Here is a 19,075-nt window from a genome sequence, read left to right on the forward strand (position 1 = left end):
GAAGATGTGCAGGAGTTGGATCGAATTCAGACCCAGTATGAGCTCCATGAGTGATGGACAAATACATGCAGTTGAACAGCAGCACATGCAGGTTAGAGCGTTTACATACTAACACTTTCAAAAGTTCAAGGTAAGTCTATTTATAATGCACATAGTAGTTCATAGGTTTCAGATTTAGCACTCATATTTAGTTTCTGAAATTAGTTCATTATCCTCTTTAATTTTCTTCATTTCTAGAATATGTAATATGATAATTGAACACTAGAAAGCAGTGTTTGCCTACTTATAGGCACATTTCAGAACAAACTGACTCACAACTATACATAAACTAGAAGGCATGACAGAGTTATTTGAATATATGAAATCAATATTAGCTGTTGGCTGTAAAATATTGTCCTAATTGTGACTTGAAGCTTATTTTAATACACATTAATTACTGAATGCTTTGTCTGTGCTCTCACTGACAATCACTGTGCTGTTGTAGACTCAGCTGGCGCAGGTTCAGCAACACGCCCAGAAGCTCCAGCTGACCAATCAGAATATGGAAACGATACTGGTTCAAATCTAAATCTGCTGTAGATCCGCTGTACTTTCTCCTGTGTTTTTTTTTTTTTTTTTTTTTTACAAAATGTAATAAGTTTTAAAATAATTTTAAACAAATGTATTAAAAAATTTTAAGCTTTATTGCATCTCACTTTGCGGTTTCTTTGTTCTCACGTAATTGAATCAATACACTATTTAATGTCTGTTTATGTACAGTACTTAATTAGTATATACTAATATATTTTATAATAACAATTTTATTATATAATAAAAACAGTTATTTTAAATGGTAAAAATATTTCAAAAGTTTACAGTTTTTGCTGTACTTTGGATCAAATAAATGCAGGCTTGATGAGCAGAAGAGACCAGTGAAACACGTTTAGTAGAAATAATCTCAAGCAAACGTTTCCTAGCTTTGTATTATATCATCCAGGAGTAATTTTGGATCATTCTTCTTTCTTAAACTGCTTCAGTTCACCCATATTCTTAGGACGTCTGGTGTGAATGGCTCTCTTGAGGTCATTCCACAGCATCTCTATTGGGTTGAGGTCTGGGCTTGACTGGGCAAGTCCAAAAGGTGGACTTTATGTCTCAGCCGGTTCAGGCCCAGTGGCAGCAAAGCAGCCCCAAATCATGATGCTCCCCCCACCATACTTCACTGTTGGCACATTGTTTTCTTTTTACGCCACACACAACGCCGCATTTTCTTCCCAAACAATTATATTTGTCCACAAGACATTTACTCAGTAGTGTTGTGGAATATCAAGGTGGTCTTTGGCTAATTTTAGGCCTGCTGCAATATTTAGTTTGGAGAGTAGTGGCTACCTTCATGGTGTCCTTCCATGGATGCCGTGTCTGTTCAATGGTTTACGTATGGTTGACTCATGTTAACCAGCTTCAATGAATCCTTCAAGACTTTAGCTGTTACTCTATAGTTCTTTTTCACCTCATTTAGCATTCTGTGTTGTGCCTTTGGAGAGATCTTGGCTGGGCACTCACTTCTGTGGTATTCTCTCCATTTACAGACAATTCGTCTAACTGTGGACTGATTAATATCTAAAGTGTTTGAGATTACTCTATAATCTTTTCCAGTTACATATCAACAACTCTTAATTGTAAGTCTTCTGAGATCTCTTTTTTTGCAAGGCATGGCTCACATCAGGTAATGCTCCTTGTGAATAGCACACAGACACTGTTTGGGTGTTTATATGAGGCAACCTAGCTCTAAACCACACCTTTATTGTCATTTCATAGATTGGACTCCTGGTTTGCTAATACGTAACACCAGAAGCCAGATTTATCATCTTAGAAATATTGTGTTTGTTGAAATTTGTGACTTTAGTGAAAATCAAATTAAATTTCATAAACAATTTCTGCAGAAACCCCCCAAAATTCCCAGGAAACCCAGGAAAATTTGGAACTATTGAAAAAATAATAATTTCTTTTTTAATTGTATAGCATATGTAACAATAATTTTACCACATCTGTTACCAAGCTCCAAAACAGGACAAAAAACGTAATGTTATTTTATGGTTTATTTAATGTTCTTTTTCCACATGTTATACATCTTCATTATTAAATGGTTATTTTTATTTTAGCATAAAATGGACAATTCCCACTTGCTACATATTGCATAGATATTTGGTGCAGGATGGAATACTTTCTGTTGAGATTAGTGCTGCATTTCTGATAGAAGATTTATTAAATTATGATGATAAAAGCCATAACACCAAACCACATCATAAACTTTGATTAGACTGCAGTTGAGTTTGTGCTCTAACATAAACATAGAAGAAAACTAGAAGTAAATACTGCATTTAAAAGACAGTTTTGGCTTCATTTGTGATTTTCAGCTGGTCATTTGCGCACCAAATCCCACAGGTCAGATTCTGGCTGAACCCAGTCTTCTCCCATGATGCTTTGCAGGGTGAAGTCTTGAAAATACTCAAGTCGATGGCTGTTCAGATGAGAGAAGAAATGTTAGTATCCAATAAAAGCAAATAGAATTCATTTAAGATAACTAAACTTACAAGTCTGGTTTCTGTCCTTCAACTATGTCTTCTCTAGGAACAGGATACAGAGCCTCATAATCCCTGTGGTCTCCAGAGCCATGAATGGCATAGGAATTCATCTTATTAACGCCCGGAGGGAAATACCTCCAAGGTATAAGTGCTTCTCCCTTCCATATCTTGTCCTCAATATTGACTTTGAAGGATAGAGGGAGTTGTTGCTGCAACAGATTACATCGTAAACATTATCACAAAATAACCAGCTAATAGTCAAGAATAGCATATGAACATTTTATATCATTCTTTATTTTCTACCCCCTGTTCGATTACATTATATTAAGCATTCCTGCACATTTTAATCTTTAGCCATTTACTGTTATAAAGCCAAAAACATACTTACATGCATAAGACATAAAATTATTTATACAGATTTTGTATTTTTTTAAATAGTTTTCTGCTTAATGTCACATAGGTTTCGATTTAGAAATTTTTTTGTCTCATAATTTATTTTTATTTAACAAGAACAGGTTAAACTGATCAAAGGAGACAGTAAATGCAGTTAAATATACCAAAAAATTTCCACAAAAATATTAAGAACCACAACCGTTTTTAACATTGATAATAAATGTTTCTTTATCCTTAAATCAGCAAATGTTAAAATATATTCAAATCTAAAAGTTATTTTTAAAAGTAATAATATTTCACAGCATTACTGTTTTTTAATTAAATAAATGCAGTTTTAGAATAAGAGAACAGAATGCTAACAAAAAACATAAAGACCACAAACACTTAACCAGTAATGTAAATACCATTTAAAAGATGAAGACATTAATAAACTGATGTACAGTGTGTATTTTCTTACCATAAATGCATTATATTGTCCATTGAATAGCAGAACGAGATGTTGTCCATGTCTGTAATATCAAAATATTAATTCAGTTACATGTTAGCAATGAAAAATCTTTATGCTGCCTGAAAAACACTTTAGGCTTAACTTACGGACAGAGCTCCACCTCCAGATACTGCTCAGTGTTGTTGTTCAGGAAGAAGGACTCTACCACTGAAAAATTAATCAAACAGCACAAATTGTAAAAACTGTCAGTTGGAAATTCACAGAACATCAAACACTGACAAATTGACGCATTATTAAAAGTATAGATGAACATACCCTCATAGTTCCAGAGACCAGGGAACGGCTCTCCAGGTGGTCCGGCTGGTGCAGGGGGGTCATTAATGAAAGCAGCAGTCACCTGCATTAACAAACCTCCCTCACCAGGTGAGAAGCGAATTATTATCGGGTCATGATGTAAAGGTAAGCTGTCCCAGGTATATTTGATGTGGAACTCCAGGGCAATCAGCAGGACACAACCGACGCAGAGACTGTTAAGCATGGTCAAATCTTACGTTCTTCTATCAAGATCTGAAATAATAATAAATGACTATCTGGTTCTCAAAAATGATATTCTTGTTATATGTCTGTATAGCCTGCAATATATATCCACAGTTCTGTGCTCTAATAAGCCTTAAGCAGCTCAGGACACAGGACTGTCTGATGTGAAATCCATTGAACACCCTATATAAGTACTACTGATGCCATAAACCTGATCTGATATTACGTTGAAGGGGCTGAATTCCAATCCCCTCCTGTTCTATTATAAAATGAATATGTAATCAGATTTTTATCTGCTCTGGTGTTTGTTAAAAGCAATGTCTGTATTTGGTGGCTGAGGTTCTGACCCATGTCAGGAATGCAGTAACATTTTGGATTTTAGAAAATAAATATGTTGTCGTTTTTTAATATTTCATCTGAATTAGTAAATAATCAAATCTTATGATCAGGGCACAGAACTGACTGATATTAAATCAAGTTCAACAGTCATATATAAGTATAAACATAATCTTATATCAGGTTGAAGGGGCTGATTTCCAAACCCCTCTGCCTCTATCATAAAATGATTATAGTTTTGTCAAAACTAGTGTATCTGTTCTGGTATTTATGTTGAGGTCTGTGTACTTTTGCATCCATTTGTTTTTCATTTTATAACTATGAAGAAATAAAAGAAAAAAACGGTTGTTGTGTTTTTAAAGGCTATATGTTGAAAATAAAAATTGAATTTCGAACAATATTCACAAAATGCTGCCTGAAAAAGTAAAATATTTACTTCTTTTCAGACTTTTTTCAGAATTTTTGCACCCTTAATAAACATTTCCAAAATGCATAAATGCATATAGAATATTTCTTTGGTCAAATTAGAAGTAATGCTTTTCCCACACCTTCAGTTGAGAATTTAAAAAAAATGCAAAGACCTAATACATTTCGTCTACTTTAAAATATGCTTTTTAAAATAGACATCGCAGAATATACTGGGGTATAATTTTGTCATAACTTAATCTTTTCATAATCACTAAAAAGTGTCACTCATTCCAGTTTATCACAATCGTATAAAGTTCTGTTATAATCAAAGAAACTGTAAACTGCACAGTAAATCATGTCAGGAATAACAGCGTTTACTTATTTATTCCGGCTGTTAGAGGATAAGTATGTTTTTGTTTTGTGATAATTCATCTAAATCATTAAACAATCAAATGTTATATTTTATATAAAAGGAGTTATCAGTTTGAACTTTGTTCTTATTTATTATGCAGTTCTCATAATGAGTATGAGACACGTGAAGACCACACCACATGCATCCATCAACTCATGCTTAATGTTTCTGGGTTTGTTTTTTGTTTTTTTGTTTTTTTATGTATTACTTGTGAAAGATATGCATTACAATATTGCGTTACTCTCTAAAAAAGTAACTAATACATTACTTAGTTACTTTTCAAGTAATGTGGTACTTTACTTTTGCATTACTTTTTCTCATCTGGGCTAGGTGAGATCTTTATTATGCTGTTTTTAGTTGATGAATGAACAGTACATAGTGCGCCTCCCATCCAATAAATGGCAATAGGCTAAGCTTTGTGTTACTTTTTCAAGTTCTGTTCATTTCATTAGGAATTTCAAGCAATAAATATCGTTTTGGCGCTCTTTAATGTGGCGTTATAGATCGCTGTAGTTTCTGGGTACTCGCCTGTGCGTAATCAAACTCATAGCAAAACATTCCTAACAGATTCGTTTTTATTCTGGATCTCGTGCTCCGCTACTACTCTGGAGCGCACTCGCCACCAACTGGAGAGAAGTGGAAATTACAGTTACAATTGACAATAAATCACCCTCAGTGTAATCTGTCAAAGCGACTGACGGCCTTCAGATTTTTCCATCACTGATAAAAAAAAATATCTGTCAATGACGCACAATTTTCGGTTAACGCGACCTCTGGTGTGCAGATATATTCTCGATTTTACAATCTTCAACACTTGAACTTTGTTTTGTCTTATCAGTGAACCGTCTAAACTCCATCTTGGGTAGATATCAGGATAAATTTCCTCCTCTTTCCATAATATCACAGGTCAGGTCAATGATTACAGCAGTTTTATTTGTTGACCACCCCTATAGGACATAATAAAATTACATAATGCTCTTATGGTGCATAAAGAATGTTTTGTTAAGTATAAAATGATCTAAACGTCCTTAAATCAAGATATATCTGGTAGAAATAAAGTATACTTGAATGTGCTAAAATAATACTTAAATCAAGCAAGTACAGTAGTAATACATTATAGAAGTTATACACTACAAATACACCAATGAAATGTAGATTTCTACTTTAGTAGTACTTCAGTGCGCTTGAAAAGTAGGCCTATACTAAATACCACTAATATTTTAGTGCATTGAAATAAAGTATACTACTACAGAAATATAGTTTTATTAGTGTATTTCTTAAAAGTGCACATTGAATGCGTTAAAAAGTAGTTCAGTTTTAGTAGACTTTTATATAGTAATCTTAAGTTTAAATCAAGTTGATTTTTATTAGAAAAATATTAGTAATGTACTAGTTATAAGAACATCTTCCCAATTGTAGTACTTAAGTACATTTATTATAAACGCACTAATTAGCACTCTTAAATTGTTTTTACAGTATGAACTAAAATGTACTTTTAACATATTATCTCTATATAAAAAAAATATATTTGTGACCATTTTAGCATACCAACAATATGTTGAAAGTGATTTTTTTCTGCTGAGATCATTTCAGTAATCGTCTTGTTAACTCAGGTGAGAATGTTGACGAGCACAAGGCTGGAGATCATTATGTCAGGCTGATTGGGTTAGAATGGCAGACTTGACATGTTAAAAGGAGGGTGATGCTTGAAATCATTGTTCTTCCATTGTTAACCATGGTGACCTGCAAAGAAACGCATGCAGCCATCATTGCATTGCATAAAAATGGCTTCACAGGCAAGGATATTGTGGCTACTAAGATTGCACCTAAATCACCAATTTATAGGATCATCAAGAACTTCAAGGAAAGAGGTTCAATTCTTGTTAAGAAGGCTTCAGGACGTCCAAGAAGTCCAGCAAGCGCTAGGATCGTCTCCTAAAGAGGATTCAGCTGCGGGATCGGAGTGCCACCAGTGCAGAGCTTGCTCAGGAATGGCAGCAGGCAGGTGTGAGCGCATCTGCACGCACAGTGAGGCCAAGACTTTTGGAAGATGGCCTGGTGTCAAGAAGGGCAGCAAAGAAGCCACTTCTCTCCAAAAAAAACATCAGGGACAGATTGATCTTCTGCAAAAAAGTATGGCGAATGGACTGCTGAGGACTGGGGCAAAGTCATATTCTCAGATGAAGCCTCTTTCCGATTGTTTGGGGCATCTGGAAAAAGGCTTGTCCAGAGAAGAAAAGGTGATTGCTACCATCAGTCCTGTGTCATGCCAACAGTAAAGCATCCTGAGACCATTCATGTGTGGGGTTGCTTCTCATCCAAGGGAGTGGGCTCACTCACAATTTTGCCCAAAAACACAGCCATGAATAAAGAACCAAAACACCCTCCAACAGCAACTTCTTCCAACAATCCAACAACAGTTTGGTGAAGAACAATGCATTTTCCAGCACGATGGAGCACCGTGCCATAAGGCAAAAGTGATAACTAAGTGTCTCGGGGACCAAAACGTTGACATTTTGGGACCATGGCCTGGAAACTCCCCAGATCTTAAAACTTGTGGTCAATCCTCAAGAGGCAGGTGGACAAACAAAAACCCACTAATTCTGACAAACTCCAAGAAGTGATTATGAAAGAATGGGTTGCTATCAGTCAGGATTTGGCCCAGAAGTTGATTGAGAGCATGCCCAGTCGAATTGCAGAGGTCCTGAAAAAGAAGGGCCAACACTGCAAATACTGACTCTTTCCATAAATGTCATGTAATTGTCGATAAAAGCCTTTGAAACGTATGAAGTGCTTGTAATTATATTTCAGTACATCACAGAAACAACTGAAAAAAAGATTTAAAAGCAGTTTAGCAGCAAACTTTGTGAAAACTGATATTTGTGTCATTCTCAAAACTTTTGGCCATGACTGTACACTTAGATGTTCTTAAGAAGTACTAAAGAATCATTTTTAGTATGTTAAGTACAAAATTGGTGTGTGTGAAAAAAGAGCACTTTATGGAAGTGTACTGAAATAAAGTGTATTTTAGTGCAGCAGGGTATGATGCCTTGTTTTCCCTTTTAATAAAGTAGATTTTTCGGAGCCCATTAGCAAGTATTTGATCTTATTTGAATAATAAACTCATTTCGTTTTGATTCTTTTGTAAACAAGACTTTTGAAGTAGATGATTTAAGAATAATTTAGACATTTGCACTAAAAAAAAAAAACCAAGACAAAAATGTATTTAAAAAATATGCATCAACTTTATAATTAAAAAATCACCCTTTTCATGATTTAAAAAAAAGGTTTGCAGAGGCATAAGTTTGCTCACATTATACATGTTCTTTTTCATTTTTTCTCACCTTTGACCTTCTTTTATTGTGGTGACAACTTTGTAAATGCAAGCACTATTCCAATGTATTATTACATGAAAAATTATCATCTATTCATGATAGTATGTAATCACAGTGTTATTTTATTATACATTTTATTATATTATTGCACTGTTATATAATCCCGTATGGCACCCTATTTTAATAGACTGTAATCTTAAATCTCATACGATGCTGTTTTCTGACCTTGGTGTGTGTTTTCAGTCTAATGGCTCCTTTAATAGAAGAATATGACAGACACATACAACAGATGGAGGTGCAGCTCAAGTTCTATCAGGTACACAATGCATGAAGGCTTACACTATACAAAACAAACAAATGCTTAGACAACATAAATGCTCACATTACAGAGAGGTTTTACGACTGTTAGTGCTAACAGCTTGTGCACCGCAAGAAATATGTAGTGTATAAAATAATAATAAAATATAATTATATACACTACCAGTCAAAAGGTTTTAAACAGTAAGATTTTTCATGTTTTCTAAAGAAGTCTCTTCTGCTCACCAAGCCTGCATTTATTTGATCCAAAGTACAGCAAAAACAGTCAAAATTAGAAACATTTGTACTATTTAAAATACCTGTTTTCTATTTGAATATATTTTAAAATGTAATTTATTCCTGTGATTTCAAAGCTGAATTTTAACATCATTATTCAAGTCATATGATCCTTCAAAAATCATTCTAATATTCTTGATTTGCTTCTCAAAAAACATATATTATTATTATTACTTTAAAAACAGCTGAGTAGGATTTTTTTAGAAAGTTCAGAAGAATGGCATTTATCTGAAATAATCTTTTGTAGCATTATAAATGTCTTTATCATCACTTTTGATCAATTTAAGGCATCTTTGCTAAATAAAAATATTAATTTCTATAATTATACTGACTCCAATCTTTTAAATGGTATCGTGTTTAATGTTACAAAAGCTTTTTATTTCAGATAAATGCTGGTCTTTGGATCTTTCTATTCACCAAAGAATCCTGAAAAAATGTACTCAACTGTTTTAAATATTGATAATAATGATAATAATAATAATAATAATAATAATAATAACAATAAATATTTTTTCTTGAACAGCAAATCAGCATATTAGAATGATTTCTGAAGAATCATGTGACACAGAAGACTGGAGTAATGATGCTGAAAATTTAGCTTTAATCAGAGGAGTAAATGACATTTTAAAACATTCAAATAGAAAGCAGTTCTTTTAAAAAATACATAAATTTCACAATATTCCTGCTTTTGCTGTATTTTGGATAAAATAAATGCAGGTCTGGAAAGCAGAAGAGACTCATGTTTCATGAAAAACATGAAAAAAACTTTGGACTAGTAGTGTATAATTAAAAAATTTAAAATAAAACAATTACAAAATATAATATGAATATTAAAATGACAGAAAAAAACAATAAACCTTTCTTTCTTCTGCTATTGATTTAATTTGATTATATGTGCTCCTGCTGGTCTATTACTAGGATCTTAAAGTCATTGAAATCAGTAAATATTTCAGAATAAATTAAATCGTATCCGCAGATAATAATAACCTTTTGCATTAACTGTGTATATTATTTTCTATTCACAGGCTTCTTGCAGAGCAGAGGATGTCCATTGAAAAGCAGTTGCACTGTCTGTCCACTGGAACAGGAGGAGACTCGACAGCAGATCAGCGATTGCCATTAGTAATCTAGTGGAGCAGGTCAAGTGTTGCGTGAAGGTAAATATCCAGACCTGTCCCAAAACCATCTCTAAAGTCCCAATTTTACATTTTGAAATGTTTTTATAAAACACAAGTCAATTTGCGGCAAAATAAAATTGAAAAGCATACTGAGTCATATCCAAAACATTTAAAAACTAAAATTGTTATAAAAACTTGCATTTGTGTATTTACACCAAAATATTACTGCATAGTTACCGCAGTTGTACTGTAATTAAGCAAAGCTTAATGAACACAAAATTCATTTTTTCCCTCGATAATCTATACTGTTCAACCTTTATGCTTTTCTAAACAACTTTAAGTGCAGGAGAAATAGGTGTATTCCTAGCCAATAAACCTCATGCTCTTGGCATTGCTTGCATAATTTAATGCTCTACAAGAGCTACAGCTACAGATTTTTACTCTGTATTGTGTTTCAGATAGCAGTGTGGTATTCAGAAAGAGTTAGATACACAATTATGAAGATGTGCAGGAGTTGGATCGAATTCAGACCCAGTATGAGCTCCATGAGTGATGGACAAATACATGCAGTTGAACAGCAGCACATGCAGGTTAGAGCGTTTACATACTAACACTTTCAAAAGTTCAAGGTAAGTCTATTTATAATGCACATAGTAGTTCATAGGTTTCAGATTTAGCACTCATATTTAGTTTCTGAAATTAGTTCATTATCCTCTTTAATTTTCTTCATTTCTAGAATATGTAATATGATAATTGAACACTAGAAAGCAGTGTTTGCCTACTTATAGGCACATTTCAGAACAAACTGACTTACAACTATACATAAACCAGAAGGCATGACAGAGTTATTTTAATATATTAATTCAATATTAGCTGTTGGCTGTAAAATATTGGCCTAATTGTGACTTGAATCTTATTTTAATACACATTAATTACTGAATGGGGTTTGTCTGTGCTCTCACTGACAATCACTGTGCTGTTGTAGACTGACCAATCAGAATATGGAAACGATACTGGTTCAAATCTAAATCTGCTGTAGATCCGCTGTACTTTCTCCTGTTTTTTTTTTTTTTTTTTTACAAAATGTAATAAGTTTTAAAATAATTTTAAACAAATGTATTAAAAAATTTTAAGCTTTATTGCATCTCACTTTGCGGTTTCTTTGTTCTCACGTAATTGAATCAATACACTATTTAATGTCTGTTTATGTACAGTACTTAATTAGTATATACTAATATATTTTATAATAACAATTTTATTATATAATAAAAACAGTTATTTTAAATGGTAAAAATATTTCAAAAGTTTACAGTTTTTGCTGTACTTTGGATCAAATAAATGCAGGCTTGATGAGCAGAAGAGACCAGTGAAACACGTTTAGTAGAAATAATCTCAAGCAAACGTTTCCTAGCTTTGTATTATATCATCCAGGAGTAATTTTGGATCATTCTTCTTTCTTAAACTGCTTCAGTTCACCCATATTCTTAGGACGTCTGGTGTGAATGGCTCTCTTGAGGTCATTCCACAGCATCTCTATTGGGTTGAGGTCTGGGCTTGACTGGGCAAGTCCAAAAGGTGGACTTTATGTCTCAGCCGGTTCAGGCCCAGTGGCAGCAAAGCAGCCCCAAATCATGATGCTCCCCCCACCATACTTCACTGTTGGCACATTGTTTTCTTTTTACGCCACACACAACGCCGCATTTTCTTCCCAAACAATTCTATTTGTCCACAAGACATTTACTCAGTAGTGTTGTGGAATATCAAGGTGGTCTTTGGCTAATTTTAGGCCTGCTGCAATATTTAGTTTGGAGAGTAGTGGCTACCTTCATGGTGTCCTTCCATGGATGCCGTGTCTGTTCAATGGTTTACGTATTGTTGACTCATGTTAACCAGCTTCAATGAATCCTTCAAGACTTTAGCTGTTACTCTATAGTTCTTTTTCACCTCATTTAGCATTCTGTGTTGTGCCTTTGGAGAGATCTTGGCTGGGCACTCACTTCTGTGGTATTCTCTCCATTTACAGACAATTCGTCTAACTGTGGACTGATTAATATCTAAAGTGTTTGAGATTACTCTATAATCTTTTCCAGTTACATATCAACAACTCTTAATTGTAAGTCTTCAGAGATCTCTTTTTTTTGCGAGGCATGGCTCACATCAGGTAATGCTCCTTGTGAATAGCACACGGACACTGTTTGGGTGTTTATATGAGGCAACCTAGCTCTAAACCACACCTTTATTGTCATTTCATAGATTGGACTCCTGGTTTGCTAATACGTAACACCAGAAGCCAGATTTATCATCTTAGAAATATTGTGTTTGTTGAAATTTGTGACTTTAGTGAAAATCTAATTAAATTTCATAAACAATTTCTGCAGAAACCCCCCAAAATTCCCAGGAAACCCAGGAAAATTTGGAACTATTGAAAAAATTATAATTTCTTTTTTAATTGTATAGCATATGTAACAATAATTTTACCACATCTGTTACCAAGCTCCAAAACAGGACAAAAGACGTAATGTTATTTTATGGTTTATTTAATGTTCTTTTTCCACATGTTATACATCTTCATTATTAAATGGTTATTTTTATTTTAGCATAAAATGGACAATTCCCACTTGCTACATATTGCATAGATATTTGGTGCAGGATGGAATACTTTCTGTTGAGATTAGTGCTGCATTTCTGATAGAAGATTTATTAAATTATGATGATAAAAGCCATAACACCAAACCACATCATAAACTTTGATTAGACTGCAGTTGAGTTTGTGCTCTAACATAAACATAGAAGAAAACTAGAAGTAAATACTGCATTTAAAAGACAGTTTTGGCTTCATTTGTGATTTTCAGCTGGTCATTTGCCCACTATATCCCACAGGTCAGATTCTGGCTGAACCCAGTCTTCTCCCATGATGCTTTGCAGGGTGAAGTCTTGAAAATACTCAAGTCGATGACTGTTCAGATGAGAGAAGAAATGTTAGTATCCAATAAAAGCAAATAGAATTCATTTAAGATGACTAAACTTACAAGTCTGGTTTCTGTCCTTCAACTAGGTCTTCTCTAGGAATAGGATACAGAGCCTCATAGCTCCTGTGGTCTCCAGAGCCATGAATGGCATAGGAATTCATCTTATTAACGCCCGGAGGGAAATACCTCCAAGGTATAAGTGCTTCTCCCTTCCATATCTTGTCCTCAATATTGACTTTGAAGGATAGAGGGAGTTGTTGCTGCAACAGATTACATCGTAAACATTATTACAAAATAACCAGCTAATAGTCAAGAATAGCATATGAACATTTTATATCACTCTGCATTTTCTACCTCCTGTTCGATTACATTATATTAAGCATTCCTGCACATTTTAATCTTTAGCCATTTACTGTTATAAAGCCAAAAACATACTTACATGCATAAGACATAAAATTATTTATACAGATTTTGTATTTTTTTAAATAGTTTTCCGCTTAATGTCACATAGATTTCGATTTAGAAATGTTTTTGTCTCATAATTTATTTTTATTTAACAAGAACAGGTTAAACTGATCAAAGGTGACAGTAAATGCAGTTAAATATACCAAAAAATTTCCACAAAAATATTAAGAACCACAACCGTTTTTAACATTGATAATAAATGTTTCTTTAGCCTTAAATCAGCAAATGTTAAAATATATTCAAATCTAAAAGTTATTTTTAAAAGTAATAATATTTCACAGCATTACTGTTTTTTAATCGAATAAATGCAGTTTTAGAATAAGAGAACAGAATGCTAACAAAAAACATAAAGACCACAAACGCCTAACCAGTAATGTAAATACCATTTAAAAGATGAAGACATTAATAAACTGATGTACAATGTGTATTTTCTTACCATAAATGCATTATATTGTCCATTGAATAGCAGAACGAGATGTTGTCCATGTCTGTAATATCAAAATATTAATTCAGTTACATGTTAGCAATGAAAAATCTTTATGCTGCCTGAAAAACACTTTAGGCTTAACTTACGGACAGAGCTCCACCTCCAGATACTGCTCAGTGTTGTTGTTCAGGAAGAAGGACTCTACCACTGAAAAATTAATCAAACAGCACAAATTGTAAAAACTGTCAGTTGGAAATTCACAGAACATCAAACACTGACAAATTGACGCATTATTAAAAGTATAGATGAACATACCCTCATAGTTCCAGAGACCAGGGAACGGCTCTCCAGGTGGTCCGGCTGGTGCAGGGGGGTCATTAATGAAAGCAGCAGTCACCTGCATTAACAAACCTCCCTCACCAGGTGAGAAGCGAACTGTTATCGGGTCATGATGTAAAGGTAAACTGTCCCAGGTATATTTGATGTGGAACTCCAGGGCAATGAGCAGGACACAACCGACGCAGAGACTGTTAAGCATGGTCAAATAAAATTTTTATCTATCAAGACCTGAAATAATAATAAATGATCTGGTTCTCAAAAATTATATTCTTGTTATATATCTGTATAGCCTGCAGTATATATCCACACAGTTCTGTGCTCTAATAAGCCTTAAGCAGCTCAGGACACAGGACCGTCTGATGTGAAATCCATTGAACACCCTATATAAGTACTACTGATGCCATAAACCTGATCTGATATTACGTTGAAGGGGCTGAATTCCAATCCCCTCCTGTTCTATTATAAAATGAATATGTAATCAGATTTTTATCTGTTCTGGTGTTTGTTAAAAGCAATGTCTGTATTTGGTGTCTGAGAGGTGGCTGAGGTTCTGACCCATGTCAGGAATGCAGTAACAGTGTTTACCCATTTAGCTTGGATTTTAGAAAACAAATATGTTTTCGTTTCGTAATAATTTATCTGAATTATTATATAATCAAATGTTATTCTTAGGGCACAGAACTGACTGATATTAAATCAAGTTAAACAGTCATATATAAGTATAAACATAATCTGAAATCAGGTTGAAGGGGCTGATTTCCAATCCCTTTTGCTTCTATTATAAAATGAATATGTAGTTTATTTCAAAACTAGTGTATCTGTTCGGGTATTTATGTAAAGGTCTGTGTACTTTTGCATCCATTAACCATGAAGGGAAAAAATTAAAAGAGCGGTTGTTGTGTTTTTAAATGCTATATTGTTGAAAATCAAAATTAAATTTAGAACCATATTCACAAAATGCTGCCTGAAAAAGTAAAATATTTACTTCTTAAAGATTTTTTTTCAGAGTTTATGACTTTTTTAAAATGCACAAATGAATAAAGAAAAGTTTTCTTTGGCCAAATTAGAAGTAATGCTTTTCCTGCACCTTCAATTAAGAATTAAACAATGCAGAGACATCATACATTTTGCCTACTTTAAAATATGATTTTTAAAAAGAGACATTGCAGAATCCTGGGAACTTTGGGGTATAATTTTGTCATAATTTGACATGGTTGCTTAAAGCACAGGGCAACATCGTGTTAGAGCGCTATGCACAGGAGGCTTTAACATGGTAATTATATAAATAAAAAATAGAAATATAAAAAAATTATAATTTCTCCTAGTTCTCCAGATACAGGCAGGCCTGGTTCCAGAATCAAATCACTAAGACTTCTGAAATTAGTGAGAGTGCTAGCCTTAATGTAGCCTAGCCATATTTTGGCCCTGTCCATTGTTATGGTTAAATGTCAAATGTTATATTTAATATAAAAGGAGTTATCAGTTTGAACTTTGAGACACGTGAAGACCACACCACGTTCATCCATCAACTCATGCTCAATGTTTCTAATTCCTTTTAGGGTTTATAGCACCAATAATTTCGAATTATTGTTAGTTATTGTTATTGTTAAACAGCGTTGAGGAAAGTTACTTGTAAAAGTAATGCATTACAATATTGCATTACTCCCTTACACAGTAACTAAGTTACTTTTTAAATGATGTGTTACTTTTGCATTATTTTTTCTCATCTGGGCTAGGCTTGCTTGTTTGTTTTAAATAAAAAGTTCTATTGTTGCCCTTTCACACCAAAAGTGAAAAGAATAAGCCTCAGGCGGTAGGAGATGTAAATTAATGTTTGTAAAAGGCACAGCTCAAAAAAGCCTTTTAATTGTGCTGCCATTTTGGATTGCATGAAGAATAGAATGCAGGAGAAGAAAGTTCAACATTAATAAAAAAGCAATAAAAACAGAAATATGTTATGTTTATCTTAAGTCATTTTTGTTCATTAGTATGGTTAAATTGAGTCAACGAAGGTCAGCAGCAAAGACATGAATAAATTGAACTAATAAAAAAATATCAAATGAAATCAAATTTAAAAAGTTAATCCAGTAAATGGAAAAACAATGTAAGTGGCATTTCTTATTTGGAAAAGTAACTTCTTGTAAATTAAAAAGTAATGCGTTACTTTACTAGTTACTTGAAAAAAGTAATCTGATTAAGTAACTCCCCCAAAACACTCTCAGCTTCTATTCTATTAAAAAAAACTTAATACATAATCATAGTTTCCTAAAACTAGTAAATTAGTCTGTTCTAGGATTTATGTTACAATTTATGTATTTGTTTTGTAATAATTAATCTGAATTGTTATACAATAAAATGTTATATTTTATATTATAGGAGTTATCAGTTTGCACTTTGTTTTTATTTATTATGCGGTTCTCGTGAGACACGTGAAGACCAACACACCACAGACATGCACTAACTCTTACAATGTTTCTGATTGCTATTTGTTAAACTCTGACAGTGAATCATGTATGCTCTGTGCTCTGTGTGAATGTATTGTTCTGTTTCAGTGATGTGCAGTTCAGTCTTAAAGGGACAATATATTGCCTGCTTTATCTTATCTACTTATTTTATCTAATGGTGTATTTGAAGGGGTTGTTTAGGAATATGACAGATATGTTACCATGCCAAAATAACAGTTTGCAGGAGTCTGTAGGGGATTTATGACTCACTTTAAAGGATTAATTCACTTCCAGAATAAAATATGTCCAGATCATTTACTCACTCCCATGTCATCCAAGATGTTCATGTCTTTCTTTCTTCAGTTGAAATGAAATTAAGTTTTTGAGAAAAACATTCCAGGATTTTTCTCCATAGTGGACTTCAATGGGAGTCAACAGGTTGAAGTTCCAAATTGCGGTTTCAATGCAGCTTCAAAGTGCTCTACACGATCCCACCCGAGGAATAAGGGTCTTGTCTAGCAAAACGATCTGTCATTTTCTAAAAAATAAAAAATAAATGACAAATTCTTCTTTTGCATTAGATCGACATAATGTATTACATAGTCACAATGGAAAGGTCGGTAGGTGGAAATACCGACCCGGTGTTTACAAAGCAAACGTGCAAAGTAAGTCACGCTTCCTTTACACAAAGTAAAACAACGTCTGATAATTGAAGTTGGAGGAGAAAATGAGATGGAGATTTTCACCCTACCTTATCAGAGTACATAATGCATGAAGTCACGAACATGCATCGCAGAGCTAGTGCAAGATGAGTATATGTGGTATGTATATATGAGTATGTTATTTTTAGGAATTGACAGATTGTTTAACTGGATAAGACCCTTATTTCTCGGCTGGTATTGTGTAGAGCCCTTTGAAGCTGCAGTGAAACTGCAATTTTGGACCTTCAACCTGTTGGGTCCCATTGAAGTCTATTATATGGTGAAAAATCCTGGAATGTTTTCCTCAAAAACCTTTACTTCTTTTCAACTGAAGAAAGAAAGACATAAACATCTTGGATGACATGGGGGTGACTAAATTATCAGGCAATGTTTATTATGGAAGAGGACTAAGATACTTAAGATACTGTCTTTAAGTAAACAACATCATGTTTGGATGTTGTGAGAATTGTCTGTACTGTTAACTTTTCAGAACCTGTAGAAATGTCCTCAACAGATCATGTATTTGAATTAGTTCGCTAGCTCCTATTAATCAATTTCTATGGCCTTTGGAAGTGTTGAGAACTCTGTCTTCAGCAACTGATTGAACTTCAAATTTGACATATTGAGCATATCAGTCTCTCTATGGGGTTTAACTTTATTCTCCAAGGTAAATCTGATATAAAAAAAACCTTAAAACCTAATGTCATGAGAGGAACAGTTTCTGATTTCAGGCTAAGTATCCCCCAGAAATTTCACAGGGTTCCCACACCTGGGTTAACTTCAAATTCAAGGACCTTTCAAGGATTTTCCAGGTCCAATACCCTCAAATTCAAAGACTTGTGAGGCCAAGTGAGATCAAGGTTAAATTGTGTTACCTTCTAAGATACTTTTTTTTTTTTTTGCATTTATTTTTGGCCATATGACATAGATCTGATATTCTATTTGTCATAAATGCACATGACTAGCGTGAATCAAGCAATCTAGTATGCATAGGCCACAAAGAGTTAGCAAAATAACACATTAGCAGACCGGAGGGAATAATATAGATTTTTTTCTAAAAAAAAAAAAAAACAAAAAAAAAACTTCTTGCACAAAATAAATTCAACCACTTTCAAGGAACTGTATCTATAGTATGCTCATTATCAAAAACTTTCCAGATTCCAGATCCAGATTTTTTTCAGATTCATAAACGTTTAAGGATTTCAAGGACCCATGGGAACCCTGGTTTCAGCAGTCAGACACATAGTCTGTATTAAATAAAGATAACATCGAGGGTTCCCATCTTGCTAGTTCCCCAATTCAAGAACCATGAAAAACAGAAACTCGTGGAACCGCATGGAACTCAAGCGGGTTGAAGTTTCCCTGGAACGTTTTAATGAGTTGCACCGCGTCCCTGAGGATGAATCTGATTGGCTCTGAGGTTGAATCTGAGCGTCCGTGAAGATGAATCTGATTGGCTGGGAGGCTCTTTAAACTACAAGGCGGAAGGATTTGGAGGTACCTATCCTTATAACATTACATTTATTTACGGTTTTCTGCTATTTTGTTATATCTTATATCTCGCGATGGAAAAAATAAACATTTA

General features: G+C 33.8%; 2 protein-coding genes across 2 annotated transcripts; both read right to left on the minus strand.

The window, feature by feature from the left end:
• Positions 1-2,063: 2,063 nt before the first annotated feature.
• On the minus strand, positions 2,064-4,092 carry LOC141337329 (UPF0462 protein C4orf33 homolog). Its single transcript, XM_073843124.1, has 5 exons — positions 3,721-4,092; positions 3,552-3,612; positions 3,415-3,466; positions 2,574-2,773; positions 2,064-2,500 (listed from the first exon to the last, which is right to left on the minus strand). Exons 1-5 carry the CDS (start codon positions 3,941-3,943, stop codon positions 2,401-2,403), a joined length of 636 nt encoding a protein of 211 aa, XP_073699225.1. The 5' UTR covers positions 3,944-4,092; the 3' UTR covers positions 2,064-2,400.
• An 8,909-nt stretch (positions 4,093-13,001) lies between these two features.
• LOC141337471 (UPF0462 protein C4orf33 homolog) lies at positions 13,002-14,544 on the minus strand. The gene is made up of 5 exons (XM_073843298.1): positions 14,322-14,544; positions 14,153-14,213; positions 14,016-14,067; positions 13,175-13,374; positions 13,002-13,101 (listed from the first exon to the last, which is right to left on the minus strand). The coding sequence occupies exons 1-5, from the start codon at positions 14,542-14,544 to the stop codon at positions 13,002-13,004; spliced, it is 636 nt and encodes a 211-aa protein (XP_073699399.1).
• Between the last annotated feature and the right edge of the window lie 4,531 nt (positions 14,545-19,075).

Source organism: Garra rufa, chromosome 6 (assembly GCF_049309525.1).
Source record: "Garra rufa chromosome 6, GarRuf1.0, whole genome shotgun sequence".
Lineage (NCBI taxonomy): Eukaryota > Metazoa > Chordata > Actinopteri > Cypriniformes > Cyprinidae > Garra > Garra rufa.

Bases quoted from the DNA above. Each gene is read 5' to 3' on its own strand.
- LOC141337329 (XM_073843124.1), bottom strand. From the start codon at position 3,943: ATGCTTAACAGTCTCTGCGTCGGTTGTGTCCTGCTGATTGCCCTGGAG. The intron at 3,613-3,720 runs GTATGTTCATCT...TTAATTTTTCAG, and splicing joins TGGTCTCTGGAACTATGAGG to TGGTAGAGTCCTTCTTCCTG. The intron at 2,774-3,414 runs GTAAGAAAATAC...AATCTGTTGCAG, and splicing joins GACAATATAATGCATTTATG to CAACAACTCCCTCTATCCTT.
- LOC141337471 (XM_073843298.1), bottom strand. From the start codon at position 14,544: ATGCTTAACAGTCTCTGCGTCGGTTGTGTCCTGCTCATTGCCCTGGAG. The intron at 14,214-14,321 runs GTATGTTCATCT...TTAATTTTTCAG, and splicing joins TGGTCTCTGGAACTATGAGG to TGGTAGAGTCCTTCTTCCTG. The intron at 14,068-14,152 runs GTAAGTTAAGCC...TTGATATTACAG, and splicing joins CTGGAGGTGGAGCTCTGTCC to ACATGGACAACATCTCGTTC.